The 17,037-nt window shown below is 44.1% G+C and overlaps 1 protein-coding gene across 2 annotated transcripts in view; it reads right to left on the reverse strand.

The window, feature by feature from the left end:
- Window positions 1-17,037, reverse strand: part of LOC121577000 (early endosome antigen 1) — a 69,900-nt gene that overhangs the window by 11,689 nt on the left and 41,174 nt on the right. Inside the window, exons 15-29 of one of the 2 annotated variants that reach the window (XM_041890674.2) lie at window positions 16,252-16,452; window positions 15,938-16,051; window positions 14,897-15,052; window positions 14,598-14,737; window positions 12,678-13,008; window positions 12,241-12,342; window positions 11,858-12,052; window positions 11,598-11,780; window positions 11,059-11,244; window positions 9,989-10,120; window positions 9,306-9,491; window positions 7,184-7,422; window positions 6,694-6,814; window positions 5,982-6,080; window positions 5,383-5,506 (exon numbers count right to left, since the gene is read on the reverse strand). In XM_041890674.2, coding sequence (XP_041746608.2) covers window positions 5,384-5,506; window positions 5,982-6,080; window positions 6,694-6,814; window positions 7,184-7,422; window positions 9,306-9,491; window positions 9,989-10,120; window positions 11,059-11,244; window positions 11,598-11,780; window positions 11,858-12,052; window positions 12,241-12,342; window positions 12,678-13,008; window positions 14,598-14,737; window positions 14,897-15,052; window positions 15,938-16,051; window positions 16,252-16,452 — 2,508 coding nt within the window. In that variant the 3' untranslated portion in view covers window position 5,383. Of the gene's footprint in view, window positions 1-5,382; window positions 5,507-5,981; window positions 6,081-6,693; window positions 6,815-7,183; window positions 7,423-9,305; window positions 9,492-9,988; window positions 10,121-11,058; window positions 11,245-11,597; window positions 11,781-11,857; window positions 12,053-12,240; window positions 12,343-12,677; window positions 13,009-14,597; window positions 14,738-14,896; window positions 15,053-15,937; window positions 16,052-16,251; window positions 16,453-17,037 lie in introns of those variants that run through there. The other variant, XM_041890675.2, reaches the window with a different exon arrangement.

The following is a 17,037-nucleotide window of genomic DNA, read 5'->3' on the forward strand; positions in this document are numbered from 1 at the left end:
ACTCCACAATACTAACCTAAAGGACAGAGTGAAAAGAAGGAAACCTGTACAGAATACAAATATCCCAAAACATGCATCCTGTTTGCAATAAGGAACTAAAGTAAAACTGCAAAAAATTTAGCAAATAAATGAACTTCATGTACTGAATAAAAAGCGTTATGTTTGGGGCAAATCAAACAACGCATCACTGAGTAACACTTCCTATTATCAAGCATGGTGGTGGCTGCATCATGTTATGGGTATGCTAGTTTCCGGCAAGGACTAGGGAATTTTTTTGGATAAAAATATAATGGAATAGCGCTAAGCACAGGCGAAATCCTAGAGGAAAACCTGGTTGTCTGCTTTCCAACAGACACTGGGAGACAAATTCACCTTTCAGCAGGACAAGAACCTAAAACACACGGCCAAATATACACTGGAGTTGTTTACCAAGACGCCATTGAATGTTCCTGTGTGGCCTATTTACAGTTTTTACTTAAATTGGCTTGGAAATCTATGGCAAGACTTGAAAATGGCAGTCTAGCAATGATCAACAACCAACTTGACAGAGCTTAAAGAATTTTAAAAAGAACAATGTGCAAATATTATACAATCCAGGTGTGCAAAGCTATTAGAGACTTACCCAGAAAGACTCACAGCTGTAAATCGCTGCCAAAGGTGATTCTAACATTTATTGACTCAGGGGGTTGAATACTTATGTAATCAAGATATGTTTTATTTTTCACAATTGTTTTTACAAATGTTAGAATTTTTCTTACACTGACAGAGAATTTTGTGTAGATCGTTGACAAAAAATACAAATATATTTTTTTATATCCCACCTTGTAACAACAAAATGTGGAAAAAGGCAAGGGGTGTGAATACTTCCTGAAGGCACTGTTTTTAGGTTCATTCTCATGAAACTGACGTGACAAAACTCAAGTGTAATTTTTTAATAAATTTCCTCTTGAATCACCGAGATTAGGATCTGTACTTATCTATTTCATAATTATTCTTGTTTTTTGATAATGTATTTTACAACTACCAATGCAAAATTTATAATTCTCGCAACACTTTTTTAAGTCCATAAAAGTAATAAACAAATCAATTATATTTTTTAACATTGCTTCCCTAATGAAAAGGCCTGAGTTAAACACACTAAATGTAATTATTAAAATGTATTTCGTAAAATCGTATCACCGTAACACAACCTTTGAATCTTTTGTCATAATCACTTGTGTATACATTTATTATATTTTATTTATGTTCACATATTTGGATAAAGAACAAAAGTCACTGTCAGATTATGCCAAAATTTTATAAATTTGTCCTAATATTTCCTAAATATTGGTGCATTACAGTAATGATGAGCAGGTTTCGGAGATTAGACTGCATGTTTCGGTAATGAGTGTTGCATAATTGCCATTAAACCTGTACTGATCTCTATCAGAGCTTCAGTAACCCAACAAATCATCAAAGTGTGTCATTTGTTAATCCCAAATGACTTGCATAATACTAAAATCACTCATCTTAAATGTAATTGACTAATATACCACTTATTTCAGTATAAGTACTGTAATTATATGCATGTATTTTCAAATGTCAAAACTGGACTTAAACATAACTGACTTTTTGGGGGGAGGGGGGAAATATTTATCCAAGGTCTTTACAGGTAATATTGGTGTATTAGGACATGGATATTTGTGGTTGTAAGATATTTTAGAAGTATTTCTGGATTGAATGGGATCCTATGGGCAAATGGCATAACACAATATGCCTATAAAGTACAGTATCTAAATACGTGACATATGGACTAAAAACTGTCTTGGGATATTCAACCACAGTATAGGTAAGTGTGAAAACAGGTACACATGTCAAAATGGGGGATATTCTTCTTTAAGTGGTGGGGTTGCTCTTTGCTGAAACAAACTGCTAATTGTGGCTTAAAGTAAGTTAAACAGGGTTTATACACCCCATATATCTTGACAAAACCTACTTAATCAAATAACTGTTTTACAAAAACTATTTTCAACAGGTTTAAGGAGTGGTCCTAGTAAAGAAATAAAGTTACCAGCACAGCACTTCCATTGACTATACATTAGCTTAGTATCATTATCGAAATTAAGGTTCTCATTACTGAAACGGACCTAAAAATGACATGGTAATGAGACATTTATGTTTCGGTAATGAGAGACCCTTAGCTCAATCTACCCATTCATACCTCAATGTTTACAAGGTAATGATATCTGCATTTTTCCCAATTTTAGCTTTTTAACTTGTGTTCTTCTAAAGACTACTTCTCTAGATCAGGGTTTCCCAAAGTCGGTCCTGGGGCCCCACCTGGGTGCACGTTTGGATTTTTGCCCTAGCCCTACACAGCTGATTCAAATAACCAACTCATCATCAAGCTTTGATTATTTTAAAATCAGCTGTGTAGTTCTAGGGAAACCCTGCTCTAGATGATACGGTAATGAGACATGCCGACAGACAGTTTTTACGTAATAAATATTATAGTTTAATGTAAGCTTCAACTAGTATAACAATTGTATGATTTATGGACCAACATTTATGATTTACAGCAAGTCTTTTACTCAACTAAGTTTTTTATTGTATAAAATGACCTGATATTTAATATGGACGCATTTCGGTAATGAGAATTTGGGGTGAAAATGAATTTAAAAATAAGACTTTTTGTCTTCAGAATGATAGTTGATTTTTGCAGATGCATTATGGTTTCGTAACTGAATTTGCTACAGACATGTTTAAAACTAGTTTCATGAGAATCACCCATTAAGAGCTTGTCAGCAAGACAATAAAATACTTGAACGAGGATTACATTTATTTAAGTGTTATCAGTTCTGTTTGACAGGTCTTAAAGAGTTAGCAATTAGTGTAAATCAACATTGACATGTACAAAAGTGTCGTAGAGAGAAGGTTTAAACAGTCCACCATGCAGACATACAAACTGACAACACTGCAGCCACACACACACACACACATTCCTAAAGCACCACATATACACGTGCACGCATACACGTGGACAGTTATTGCTTCAAAGCAGAGCACACACAGCTCCTGCAGTAGTCATGATGTTGAATGGGATACAGGCCATGATGTTGAATGGGATACAGGCCATGATGTTGAATGGGATACAGGCCATGATGTTGAATGGGATACAGGCGACAGAAACAGCACATGCAACCAACCACGTGGACGGTCGATCATGTCTACATTCACTGAGAAAAAGAAGCAACACAAGTAGTCGTTTGCAAGAGATCACAACGGTGCAAAACAAAAAAGTAATTCAGTTTTGTACAAAGATGAGCAGCATTGAAAAAAAATCTGATGTATATCATGCATGTCTGAATTCATGATAAAATGTATGACCTTACGAGTCAAAAATTTAAAGCTTTCAGCTAAATTTAAAAAGTAATTGAAATGAAATAAAGGTATAAAAAAATCCATGCTTTCCATTTTGCTTCATATCATGCCATCTCAGGACAGTTAGACATTCTTTGGGTCGTGAACAAAATACTTCTAAAACAAAACAGAACCACTGCTTTCTACCTTTCAAGGTAACTCTTTATCCTTTCGTCGGTATAACCCCCGTCTTACACCTGCCTTCACAACCCTTCTAGACACTAACAGTCAACTGATGGCCGCTGTTCGAGGTACAGTGCCTTGCAAAAGTATTCATCCCCCTTGGCGTTTTTCCTATTTTGTTGCATTACAACCTGTAATTTAAATTGATTTTTATTTGGATTTCATACACAAAATAGTCCAAATTGGTGAAGTGAAATGAAATAAATTAGTGGTGCATGCATATGTATTCGCCTCCTTTGCTATGAAGCCTCTAAATAAGATCTGGTGCAACCAATTACCTTCAGAAGTCACATAATTAGTTAAATAAAGTCCACCTGTGTGCAATCTAAGTGTCACATGATCTGTCACATGATCCCAGTATATATACACACACACACCTGTTCTGAAAGGCCCAAGAGTCTGCAACACCACTAAGCAAGGGACACCACCAAGCAAGCGGCACCATGAAGACCAAGGAGCTCTCCAAACAGGTCAGGGACAAAGTTGTGGAGAAATACAGATCAGGGTTGGGTTATAAAAAAATATCAGAAACTTTGAACATCCCACAGAGCACCATTAAATCCATTATAAAAAAATTGAAAGAATATGGCACCACAACAAACCTGCCAAGAGAGGGCCGCCCACCAAAACTCACGGACCAGGCAAGGAGGGCATTAATCAGAGAGAAAACAAAGAGACCAAAGATAACCCTGAAGGAGCTGCAAAGCTCCACAGCGGAGATTGGAGTATCTGTCATTGGACCACTTTAAGCCGTACACTCCACAGAGCTGGGCTTTACAGAAGAGTGGCCAGAAAAAAGCCATTGCTTGAAGAAAAAAATAAGCATGTGGGAGACTCCCCAAACATATGGGAGAAGGTACTCTGGTCAGATGAGACTAAAATTGAGCTTTTTGGCCATCAAGGAAAACGCTATGTCTGGCGCAAACCCAACACCTCTCATCACCCCGAGAACACCATCCCCACAGTGAAGCGTGGTGGAAGCATCATCATACTGTGGAGATGTTTTTCATCGGCAGGGACTGGGAAACTGGTCAGAATTGAAGGAATGATGGATGGCGCTAAATACAGGGACATTTTTGAGGGAAACCTGTTTCAGTCTTCCAGAGATTTGAGACTGGGACAGAGGTTCACCTTCCAGCAGGACAATGACCCTAAGCATACTGCTAAAGCAACACTCGAGTGGTTTAAGGGGAAACATTTAAATGTCTTGGAATGGCCTAGTCAAAGCCCAGACCTCAATCCAATTGAGAATCTGTGGTATGACTTAAAGATTGCTGTACACCAGCGGAACCCATCCAACTTGAAGGAGACGGAGCAGTTTTGCCTTGAAGAATGGGCAAAAATCCCAATGGCTAGATGTGCCAAGCTTATAGAGACATACCCCAAGAGACTTGCAGCTGTAATTGCTGCAAAAGGTGGCTCTACAAAGTATTGACTTTGGGGGGGTGAATAGTTATGCACACTCAAGTTTTTGTGTTATTTCTTGTTTCACAATAAAAAATATGTTGCATCGTCAAAGTGGTAGGCATGTTGTGTAAATGAAATGATACAAACCCCTCCCAAAATCCAATTTTAATTCCAGGTTGTAAGGCAACAAAATAGGAAAAATGCCAAGGGGTGTGAATACTTTCGCAAGCCACTGTAGATGTGTGGAGTAATGGATGGTGCTGTTGAGCTCTCCCCATTACCATACTCTGTCCGACCGACTGACATGGTCGACTTCAGGTCAGGAGCGGCAAAGGCACTATACAGATGCGCCCGATTCCATCCCATTCAGTCCCATAGCTCAGGAATGGGGGGGTCAGCCCTGGAGATCCTCGAAGCATGTCTCACAAACCCGCACAGGCTTCTTGGAGGAGGGTATGAGGGCGTTCTTGGCGGAGCACTCTGCACAGAAGATGTTGCCACAGTGTCTGCAGTGGTGCTGCGCGGGGGGGGAGTAGAGAGAGAGTCAGTTAGCAGGATGGGCAGTTAGGTTATGCTGACTACTCTTTTGTTCTATATGTATTTTTAGGGTATTTTCACTTTGAGAGAGAGTTTGGAAATCAAAATGGGTTACAGGCAACTGGGAGAAATAGTGGGAAGGGTGGACAGGTGGATTGAACACTGCTCTCTGGTGGGGAGATTTGTACATGGCACGTGTCGGGAGCGTTATCATTCAACCACGGCTCTGCACAGCAGTTTAGAAAAAAACTAAAAGTTTTTGTTAGTTAACTCCTTTGTGGCTCCTCCAACGTTTACCATGGTCGTGTTCGTGAGGCAGCAAACAAAATAAAACCGACTGAAACAGGGAGGGACTACCTGGACTTGTCCAATAAGAAAAATTCATTTGTTGTTGCAAAATATTTGCCCTAATGAACACAACCCAGATGAACAGACCGACGTGTAATACAACTCACCTTCCTAATGGCGAGAGAGAAGCCCTTCCCACAGTCCATGCAGTTCTGTACCTCGTGGTCCTCCGCCCACTTCCTGGTCAGAGACTGTGACTGCTTTATCTACAGACAGGGACAAGGAGAGGGGTTAGAGCACATGCATACACACAGCATGAAAACCAGCTCCACTAACACGCATGCACACTCCAACACACACAGCTCTATTGACAAACTATTAATCGAACGCATCCTACAGTGTTCGAAGCTGCAGAGCGGCGCGGTCTATTGTGACATACAGTAAGTCCACGACTCGATAGCAGCCTATTAAATGAGATTAATACAATTATGTAATAATGGGTCGTCGGACTGTCGGGCTCCATGGATGTGGACTCTGTATTGTACTTAATAATGACTGAGTTCAGCTACAGGTCATATAGAACGATGCATCTGAAGTCCTAATACATGTAGACTGGTGTATGTGTGTGTGTTTTATTGTCTAGTTCAGCTACAGCTCAGCTGGTAGAGCACGGCGCTTGTAACGCCAAGGTAGTGGGTTCGATCCCCGGGACCACCCATACACAAAAGAAAAATATGTATGCACGCATGACTGTAAGTCGCTTTGGATAAAAGCGTCTGCTAAATGGCATATTATTATTATTATATTATTATATAGAATGTTGCAGCTGACGTCATAATACATGTGTCTAACATAGTGTTATGTATCGTGTATTGTTACCTGTAGTGACTGGTTCTCTCTGCCCAGCTCTTGCATGGCGGCTGTCGTATCATCCAGTTTCCTCCTCATCTCCACTACCTTGGCCTGCAGTTTCTCCATCTCCCCCTCACCATTCACACACCTGAAACACAGCCATAACACAGTCAAAATGGTTGAAGGCTAAAAGCTACAATAGGAGGAGAGAAAAAGAGGAAAGAGGGAGAGAGAGAGTTAAAGGGGGAAAAAATACAAATCAAAGCACTAATCACCTCCAAAGCAACTTCTGCTGCATTACAGGGCGGTTATAACGGGCACAAATTCTAGCAGTCAAACTACCGGTAATCAGTTAGCTTTGACACCTTGCTGGATAGGCTAACAGCCAACCTGCCCTTTTGTTTCGAAGACACCCACTAGGGTAGATCTAGGCGATTTTTGCTATAAGGTAGTTTCTGGTATAAACACGTCACATGGTAATTCTGGAGACAACTTCACACCCACTCCTCTCTCTCACCTCTCCAGCAGCACACGCCTCTCGTCCTGGTTGTTCTGCACAGTGGCCTCCAGCACGGCGATCTCGCCCCGCAGTTCGTCGGTCTGCTTCTCCAGCTCGACGCAGTGCCGCTGGCTCCCCTGCCACTCCCTCTTCAGCGTGGCCACGTTCTCGTTGAGCGCCGTCACCTGTAGGCCCAGCCGCGCCTCCGCCTCCTCTCCCCGCTTCGCCTGCCCCTCCCGAGCATTACGCTCTGACGCCTGGGGAGGCGGGGCGGGGGGAGGAAGAAGGGGGAGAGGGAAAGATAACAGGGTATTTAGAAGTTTAGAAGAGAAAAGCCACACCTACAGGAGGTCTACAACACATCTGAGTGACGATCCCTAAAAGACACCACCACACAGTGAAACACAGCAAGTGACAAAAACATTGCTTGTCTACAAAACACAGCATGTAAAAGCACTAGGTGCTTTTGTGTGTGTGTTTTCTGTTAAGAGAGCTACTGTACATATGATACATTTCCACCAGCAAATAGCATTAAAATGCCAAACATCTCAGTGCATTCGGAAAGTATTCAGACCCCTTCACTTTTTCCAAATTTTGTTACATTACAGCCTTATTCTAAAATGGATTCAATTAAATGTTTTGCTCATCAATCTACACACAATACCCCATAATGACAAAGCAAAAACAGGTTTAGACATTTTTGAAAACAGAAATACCTTATTAAACGTAAGTATTCAGACCCTTTGCTATGAGACTCGAAATTGAGCTCAGGTGCATCCTGTTTCCATTGATCATCCTTGAGATGTTTCTACAACTTGATTGGAGTCCACCTGTGGTAAATTCAATTGATTGGACATGATCTGGAAAGGCACCCAGCTGTCTACATAAGGTCCCACAGTAGACAGTGCATGTCAGAGCAAAATCCAAGCCATGAGGTCGAAGGAATTGTCCGTAGAGCTCCGAGACAGGGTTGTGTCGAGGCACAGATCTGGGGAAGGGTACCAAAAAATTTCTGGAGCATTGAAGGTCCCCAAGAACACAGTGGCCTCCATCATGGTTAAATTGAAGAAGTTTGGAACCACCAAGACTCTTCCTAGAGCTGGCCGCCCGGCCAAACTTAGCAATCTGAGGAGAAAGGCCTTGGTCAGGGAGGTGACCAAGAACCCGATGGTCACTAACAGAGCTCCAGAGTTCCTCTGTGGAGATGGGAGAACCTTCCAGAAGGACAACCATCTCTGTAGCACTCCACCAATCAGGCCATTATTGGTAGAGTGGCCAGACGAAAACTACCCCTCATTAAAAAGGCACATGACAGCCCGCTTGGAGTTTGGCAAAAGGCACCTAAAGGACTCTCAGACCATGAGAAACAAGATTCTCTGGTCTGATGAAACCAAGATTTAACTCTTTGGCCTAAAATGACAAGCGTCATGTCTGGAGGAAACCTGGCACCATCCCTACGGTGAAGCATGGTGGTGGCAGCATCATGCTGTGGGGATGTTTTTCAGCGGCAGGGACTGGGAGACTAGTCAGGATTGAGGGAAAGATGAACGGATCAAAGTACAGAGATCCTTGATGAAAACCTGCTCCAGAGCGCTCAGGACCTGAGACTGGGGCGAAGGTTCACCTTCCAACAGGACAACGACCATAAGCACACAGCCAAGACAACGCAGGAGTGGCTTCGGGACAAGTCTCTGAATGTCCTTGAGTGGCCCAGCCAGAGCCCAGACTTGAACCCGATCGAACATCTCTGGAGAGACCTGAAAATAGCTGTGTAGCAACGCTCCCCATCCAACCTGACAGAGCTTGAGAGGATCTGCAGAGAAGAATGGGAGAAACTCCCCAAATACAGGTGTGCCAAGCTTGTAGCGTCATACCCAAGAAGACTAGAGGCTATAATCGCTTCCAAAAAGTACTGAGTAAAGGGTCTGAATACTTATGTAAATGTGATATTTCATTTAATTAAAAAATTGCAAACATTTCTAAAAACCTGTTTTTGCTTTGTCATTATGGGGTATTGTGTGTAGATTGATGAGGGGGAAAAACTATTTAAGGTGTCTGAATACTTTCCGACTGCACTGTAGCTCCTTTAAGTGTTGATGCCATCTGGAGCATTATTGGGTAGGTGAACGACTAAGCGTACCAGCTGGGCCTGGACCTCCTGGGTCTCTGCCCGTAGCTTCTCCTCTTTCTGGGTAACACTGTCTCTGGTGGCCTGGTGCTGGGTCTTCTCCTGCTCCAGGGCTGCCTGCACCTCCTCCACCCGGCCCTGCGTCTCCAGCTTCTGCTGGATCAACAGTTGCTTGGATTCCCGCAGCTCCCTCAACTCCTGGGGGGAGAGGGGTGAAGAAGAGGGGGATGACGAGGGGGGGAAATGGATAGGTGTAAGCCAGAGGTTCAAAATCTTTTTTCGTTACTGTACCAACAACTGAATTTTGCTCTGCCAGGAGTACCCCTGAAGTACCCACTGATGTGCATTTTACCAGTAGACCTATGGTCTCATGAGTACCCGCTATGGATAGGCCAAGTACCCCTGGTTGGGAACCACTGGTGTAAGCAATATGATAGCAGTTCCATCTTGTCCTCAGAGGTCAGATGGAATTGTGGCTATTTTGCTTATACCTATCCAATAATCTCAGATCTACAGGAGTACCTAGAGGATAGGGGCTGATATGGGATTCAGTTGGCTCAATTCAGAATCAACCCCTCCCCCTTCCACTCAATGGAGTGACTATCCCTGTGACCTGTTCAATGATCCTAGATCGAGGACCACTCGTGAATCAAAATAGGGGATTAATAAATGCATCAGCCTAAGGAGGGCCTCACCTTGTCACTCCTCTCCCTGAGTGACTTCAGCTCAGAGCCCAGTCTTATCGTGTCCTTCTCCAGGACAGCCTTAGTCTGGCTCAGCTCCTCCGCTCTGCCCCTCTCCTTCTGCAGCTCCTCCTGGGTCACACCCTAGGTGGGGGAGGGGAGGGGGTAAGAGATGGCGTCAGAGATTGATCAAAGTCCCCAAAACACGACGCTCTGACTAGGATTGCAAAGGGAGGGAATATTACTGAAAAGTTTCTAAGTTTACCAGTAAACTACCAGAATTTTGGTATCTTTCAAGGATTTTGTGTAATCTGTCACAAGACATCTAGTGGCCCTTTTGGGTACTTCAGATTATCACAGGTGTCTAATCATCTTTTGGCCTTACCACATGTAAAATATCTGAAATAATTAAATAAGATGATTTTAAAATAAAAAATGGAATGACAAAGCTGTAAAACATGATCTTATATACAGTATAATCCATCAATTTAGAGAATACCATTGGTGTTTAATGAGGGTTTAAGCATGAGATATCCTTTATATTATTTTTTACACACTTATTTGTCAATATGTATTTGTTGTCAATGTCTTGGTGTCAAACTGGTGTCAAGTTACAGAGGTAATTGAAAATATGGTAATTGTTGATTAGATGCTTTTTTCATTGATTAGGCTGTTTTCTCTTGAACCATATGGTCTATCCACTAGAAACTCATGGACAATATGGTCACAGATATAAAAATGAATACTATATATGAATAACTTTTAAAAAGTATAAATTACCAAAATTATGATAGATTGACGTAGTTTCTGTTAATGACCAAAATGACTGAAGATTTCAGTAACTTGGTAAATTACCGGTAGCTTTGCAACCCTAGGTCTGACTATGGGTTGGAATTAGATGTTCAACAATTATAGCAAGAGATTCATTACACAAAACAAAATGGGATACCCCCGAGTGAGACAATAAGTCTTCCCTCCTGGCTCTCATAACGAATATGATTATATGGACAGGGAACTCAGTTGCTTTTGAACAGGACCCTGGGTCTGTATGTACTGTGTGCAAATAAAATCAATCAATCAACCTGTTGTTTCTGCAACTCTTTGAGGGCTGTCTCCTGCTGGCCAAGCCTCTGATCCCGTTTAGCCAGCTCCTGCTCCAGGGAGGCCCTGGCAGCCTTTACCTCCTGGACCTGCCCCTCTAGACCAGTCAGCTGGGTCCGGTTAGCAGCCAACTCCTCCTGGAACAGGGTCAGCCTCTCCTCAGACGCCTGAACAGAGAGTACACACAGGCATGGGTCATATACAGTACACGGTTCATACACACAGCAAACAGGCACGGGTTACACACTTGTCCTGGTAGACCGTTAGGCAGACACTTGTGTCAGATGATGATCAATATGTACATGCGGTCTGACACGGTCTCTGGTATCTCCATTGATTCCTCTTAACTACCTTTGTCTTCTCACATATATTCTCCTCTCACACAACGATTCTTCTTCTCACACAATGATTCTTCCTGTTTAACTCCCACTGACCCTGACCTCCATCCATTGAAATATAATTGAATGTGGATGCCCGTTCTAGTAATTCTATTTCTATGCCTGCATGGTCTCCCACCCACCTTGAGGTCCTGTCTGAGAGATGACAACTCTGACTCCTTGCCGTAGTAGTCAGACTGCAGCTTGGCCAGGCCTTCTTGACACTGCTCTAGAACCTTCTGCAGCTCAGTGGTCCTGGTCCTCTCAGAGCTCAAATCCTGGCCGAGGCCTGACACCTGCTCCCTCAGACGACCCTCCTCCTCAGCCTGGAACACACACATTTAGTCCAAAACATGGAGATACATAGAATTAAGTGTGTGTGTGTGTATGTATGTCATCTTACCTTCTTGGCATGTGCTCCTTGCAGCTCGGTCACTTGGCTCTCCAGCTTCTTCTTTTCCTGGCTGAAGGACCCCTGGGCTGTCTTCAGCTGTGCCTGCAGCTGCTGCACCCCCTTATCCTTCTCTTTCAGGGCCTCCTGGGTCTTGGTGTGCTGCTCTGTTAATGCTGTCAGCTGCATCTTCAGCCCTTTTTCTGCCTACAAAGGCAGACACAAAATAGAACCCATTGTGAGGGCATGGACAATTGGTATCTGGGTCGTGTTCATTAGGGCACACCATAGCAAAACATTTTGCAACTAAAACGAAGATGAGTGTTGTCAGTCAGTTTTCTTCCATTTGCTGCCTAATGAATGGGACCATGTATTCATGTCTATGGGTTGCTTACCTCTATGATCTTGTCCAACTGCCCTTTGACCTCTGCCATCTCCTTGGTGGTGGCCTCTGTGGCCTTCAGCAGATCCTGTCTGGCCTTCTCATGGGACTTCTCCTAAAACAAGAAAACATTTTCATATTAACACAGATATATTTATGTTGGATTTGACCTAGAGTCTAAGAGACTTCTGGTGATAACACTGACAAATACAATTCTAGAAGAACAGGGCCCCTATACATAAAGAGTAGGAGTGCGGATCCAGGATCCGGTCCACCCGTCAATGTAATCTTATTCATTATGATCTAAAAGGCAAAACTGATCCTACAGTATATTAGCATTCCCACTGTAACACTTTATGAATATGGGCCCAAGGAGCTTCCTGACTCCTTCACGTTGCTGTCTGTGCCTTCCACATGGAGGTCAACCACGCCACAACACATTAAACCCACCCTCTCCTCCATAACTGCCTTGCTGCTCTTCCTCTCCTTGTCCAGCTGGCTCTGGCTGTCCTTGATGGCTTTGGAGGCCTTAGCCAGGCCATCCTTGACCACCAACAGCTCCTTCCCCTGGGCCTCCTTCTCCTGCTGGGCCTTCTGGAGCTCCCTGGCCAAGCCCTGGGCTTTCCTGTCCAGCTCTGCCTGCTGCGCCTGCCCCTCCTGGGCTAGCTTTTCCAAGTTGGCCTGGAGGGAGGTCTTCTCCTGCTCACATTGCTCCAGCTGCTGTCGCGTGTCACTCAGGGAGGAGGTTTTTCTCTTCAGCTCCTCCTGTAACGCAACAGCCCTGAAAGAACCATTGAAAGATGCAGAGACCGGTCACAAAGAGTACTGGATGTGGATCAATGACTAACAACAAGGAAATAAGCTTGGTTTATAGTCGATGGCCAGAAACACATTTAATTTATTCTCAGGTGGACTGTCTGTAGACGGTTGCTGCAACAGTCATTTTCCCTGTCGTAGGGAGATGATACAGTGCATTCGAAAAGTAGTCAGACCCCTTGACTTTTTCCACATTTTGTTACCTTACAGCCTTATTCTAAAATTGATTAAATTGTTTTTTTCCCTCATCAATCTACACACAACACCCCATAATGACAAAGCAAAAACAGGTTTTTAGAAATGTTAGCAAATGTATGAAAAAAGAAAACTGAAATATTACATTTACATAAGTATTCAGAACCTTTACTCAGTACTTTGTTGAAGCACCATTGGCAGCGATTACAGCCATGAGTCTTCTTGGGTATGACGCTACAAGCTTGGCACACCTGTATTAGGGGAGTTTCTCCCATTCTTCTCTGCAGATCCTCTCAAGCTCTGTCAGGTTGGATGAGGAGCGTTGCTGCACAGCTATTTTCAGGTCTCTCCAGACATGTTTGATCAGGTTCAAGTCCAGGCTCTGGCTGTGCCACTCAAGGACATTCAGAGACTTGTCCCAAAACGACTCCTACCTTGTCTTGGTTGTGTGCTTAGGGTTGTTGTCTTGTTGGAAGGTGAACCGTCACCCCAGTCTCAGGTCCTGAGCAGGTTTTCATCAAGGATCTCTCTGTACTTTGCTCCGTTCATCTTTCCCTTGATCCTGACTAGACTCCCAGTCCCTGCCGCTGAAAAACATCCCCACAGCATGATGCTGCCACCCCCATGCTTCACCGTAGGGATGGTGCAAGGTTTCCTCCAGACGTGACGCTTGGCATTCAGGCCAAAGAGTTCAATCTTGATTTCATCAGACCAGAAAATCTTGTTTCTCATGGTCAGAGTCCTTTAGGTGACTTTTGGCAAACTCCAAGTGTGCTGTCATGTGCCCTTTACTGAGGAGTGGCTTCCGTCTGGCAACTCTACCATTAAGGCCTGATTGGTGGAGTGCTGCAGAGATGGTTTTCCTTCTGGAAGGTTCTCCCATCTCCACAGAGGAATTCTGGAGCTCTGTCAGAGTGACCATTGGGTTCTTGGTCACCTACCTACAGGTGTGTGCCTTTCCAAATCATGTCCAATCAATTGAATTGACTACAGGTGGACTCCAATCAAGTTGTAGAAACATCTCAAGGATGATCAATTGAAACAGGATGCACCTGAGCTCAATTTCGAGTCTCATAGCAAAGGGTCTGAATACTTATGTAAATAAGGTTTATTTTTTATTTTTTATTAAATTAGCTAACATTTCTAAAAACCTGTTTTCGCTTTGTCATTGCGTGTAGATAGATGAGCATTTAAAAAAAAATCCAGTTTAGAATAAGGCTGTAACGTAACAAAATGTGGGAAGAATCAAGGGGTCTGAATTCTTTCCGAATGCACTGTATGTTGAACTTTGACCCTGTCGTGTCCATTGGCATGGTAAGCTGACTGTGACAGCATAAAGAAGCTGCAGTAAGTTCTCACCCAGCCTTCTCAGTCTCCAATTGGCAACACAGCTCCTTCAGCTTTCCCTTGACTTCTGACCCCTGCTTCTGGAGCTTCTGCACTTCCTGCTGGGCCTGCTCCCTGGCAGCACGCAGCTCCACCCCCTCCGCCTCCGCTTTCTGTCACAGGCACAGAGAACACACACACACAGCCATTTCAGTGACCTCACAGTGACTGTCTACTGCAACCCTGATAGCAAGATGTGTGTATGCTCTAAACCCCCTTCATATCGTAATAAACACAAATCTTGTGTGTGTGAATGCGTGCATTTAACTTACCTTGGCCCGCACCTCCAGCTGCTCTACGCGCTGTTCTGAGATCAGTAGTTTGTCTTTGACCTCTTTCAGACTGGCCTCCAGCTGGCCACACTGCTCCTGTCTCTCCTGCAGCCTCCGGCCCTGCTCCTCCCCACACGCCTGGCTCTTACTCAGCTCCTATAAGGACAGGAGAGATGAGGTGTTACTAAGGCCCCATTCAAATTCTCTAAAAGTGCATCCTTCTTTCCTTGAAGTAATCATTGACTAGACATGATTGGACAAGAGAACACAAGGGCTCCACCACATTACTTTCCCCTGTCCTGTCTAATCAGTGATTACTTCAAGGAAGGAAAGATGCCCTTTTCCTCCCCAATTTCGTGGTATCCAACTGGTAGTTACAGTCTTGTCCCATCGCTGCAACTCCCGTACGGACTCGGGAGAGGCGATGGTTGAGAGCCATGCGTCCTCCGAAACACGACCCTGCCAAGCCGCACTGCTTCTTGACACACTGCTTAACCCGGAAGCCAGCCGCACCAATGTGTCGGAGAAAACACTGTACAACTGTGTCAGTGTGCATGTGCCCAGCCCTCCACAGGAGTCGCTAGAGCGCGATGGGACAAGGACATCCCGGCCGACCAAACCCTCCCCTAACCTGGGCGAAGCTGGGCCAATTGTGCGCCGCCTCATGGGTCTCCCGGTCGTGGCCGGCTGCGACATAGCCCGGGATCGAACCCAGGTCTGCAGTGACGCCTCAAGCACTGCGATGCAGTGCCTTAGATCACTGCGCCACTCGTGAAGCCCCCGGAAGGATGCACTTTTAAAGAATTGGAATGGGGCCTAGCCCTCAGCTAGGACACATTGTCTCACAGACTCAGGTTCATTTGAGAAAAGAAATCAATCAGTGATATTATGTCAAGAGACGGGTCTCCATTGAAGGAGTATTCTGGTAGATCAGATTTTCATCTAGTATGAGCCTATTCTGCTGACGTCATCCATCTTAGCCTGCAGTACTATGAGTGAGCTGACCTCAGACATAGAACAGAAATAGAAACTATGGCTGACCTGCTGCTTGTCCTGCAGTGCATGCTGGGCCGTCTCCAGGTGGTTCTCCAGGTCTACTCTCTGGGCTGCCTTGGCTGCCTCGGCCGACAGCAGCATCTCTGTCTTAGCCTTCAACTGGGGAAACAACAAGACAACTTTTCAGTGCTGGAATCTGGTTGAGTGGTTAACACTCTTCACATGCCCGTCTGGCGACGGGGGTTCGACCCCCAGCTCGGCCACAATCTGCCTGTGCTCCTATTTGTATGTCCCTCTCTCCAGTCAAGGGTAAAGGGGGAGGTAGAATATTTATCCAGCCATAAGTCCATTCACCCTACCTGTGTGTCCAGTTGGGCCACCTTCTCCCTGCTTTCGGTCAGCTGGGCGTTCAGTTCCTTTAGAGAGGTCTCCACAGCCTGGGCTTGGTCCTGTGCCGCCCGCAGGAGGGTCTTCTGCTCCTGCAACTGCTTGTGGAGGTTGTCCTGGGCCTGCTTGTGGCTCTCCGATTGGTTCTTCAGTTTGTCTGTCAGGTGTGTGACCTATAGCTCCCAAAACAGAAAGAGAGAGACAATGAGTTGTTTTTCAGACAATGATTAGGCTACTGTATGTTTTTACTGTGGTACATTGTATCACGTCAGTAGTGTTCTTTGAACTACATCAAAGCAAATCAAAGTTTATTGGTTGCATACACAGATTTGCAGATGTTATCGCAGGTGCAGTGAAATGCTTGTGTTTCTAGCTCCAACAGTGCAGTAACACCTTGCAATACAAAAAAATACACACAGAATCCAAAAAGTAAATATTAAGAAATGTCGGAACAAATCCAATTACCAACCCATAAAAGCACTGCAACAGTAATCCAAATGCAATCTATACGTATCTACACTGGATGAATTTACACCTATGCACATTAATTGAATAACACACATCTACGGATCATTGTACCGCACTACGTGTGCCCTCTGTATTATGTGTTTGTATACGTCTGTATGTGCATGCACGTGTGTGTGGTCTTGCTCCTACCTGCGTCTAGGGCTGGGCGATATAATCCCAATATTTTTAAAAAATTTTACGGAATTACGTTATTTTATGTTTTTGAATAATACAAGTTCTAAATATGCTTC

This window comes from Coregonus clupeaformis, chromosome 11 (assembly GCF_020615455.1).
Source record: "Coregonus clupeaformis isolate EN_2021a chromosome 11, ASM2061545v1, whole genome shotgun sequence".
NCBI lineage: Eukaryota > Metazoa > Chordata > Actinopteri > Salmoniformes > Salmonidae > Coregonus > Coregonus clupeaformis.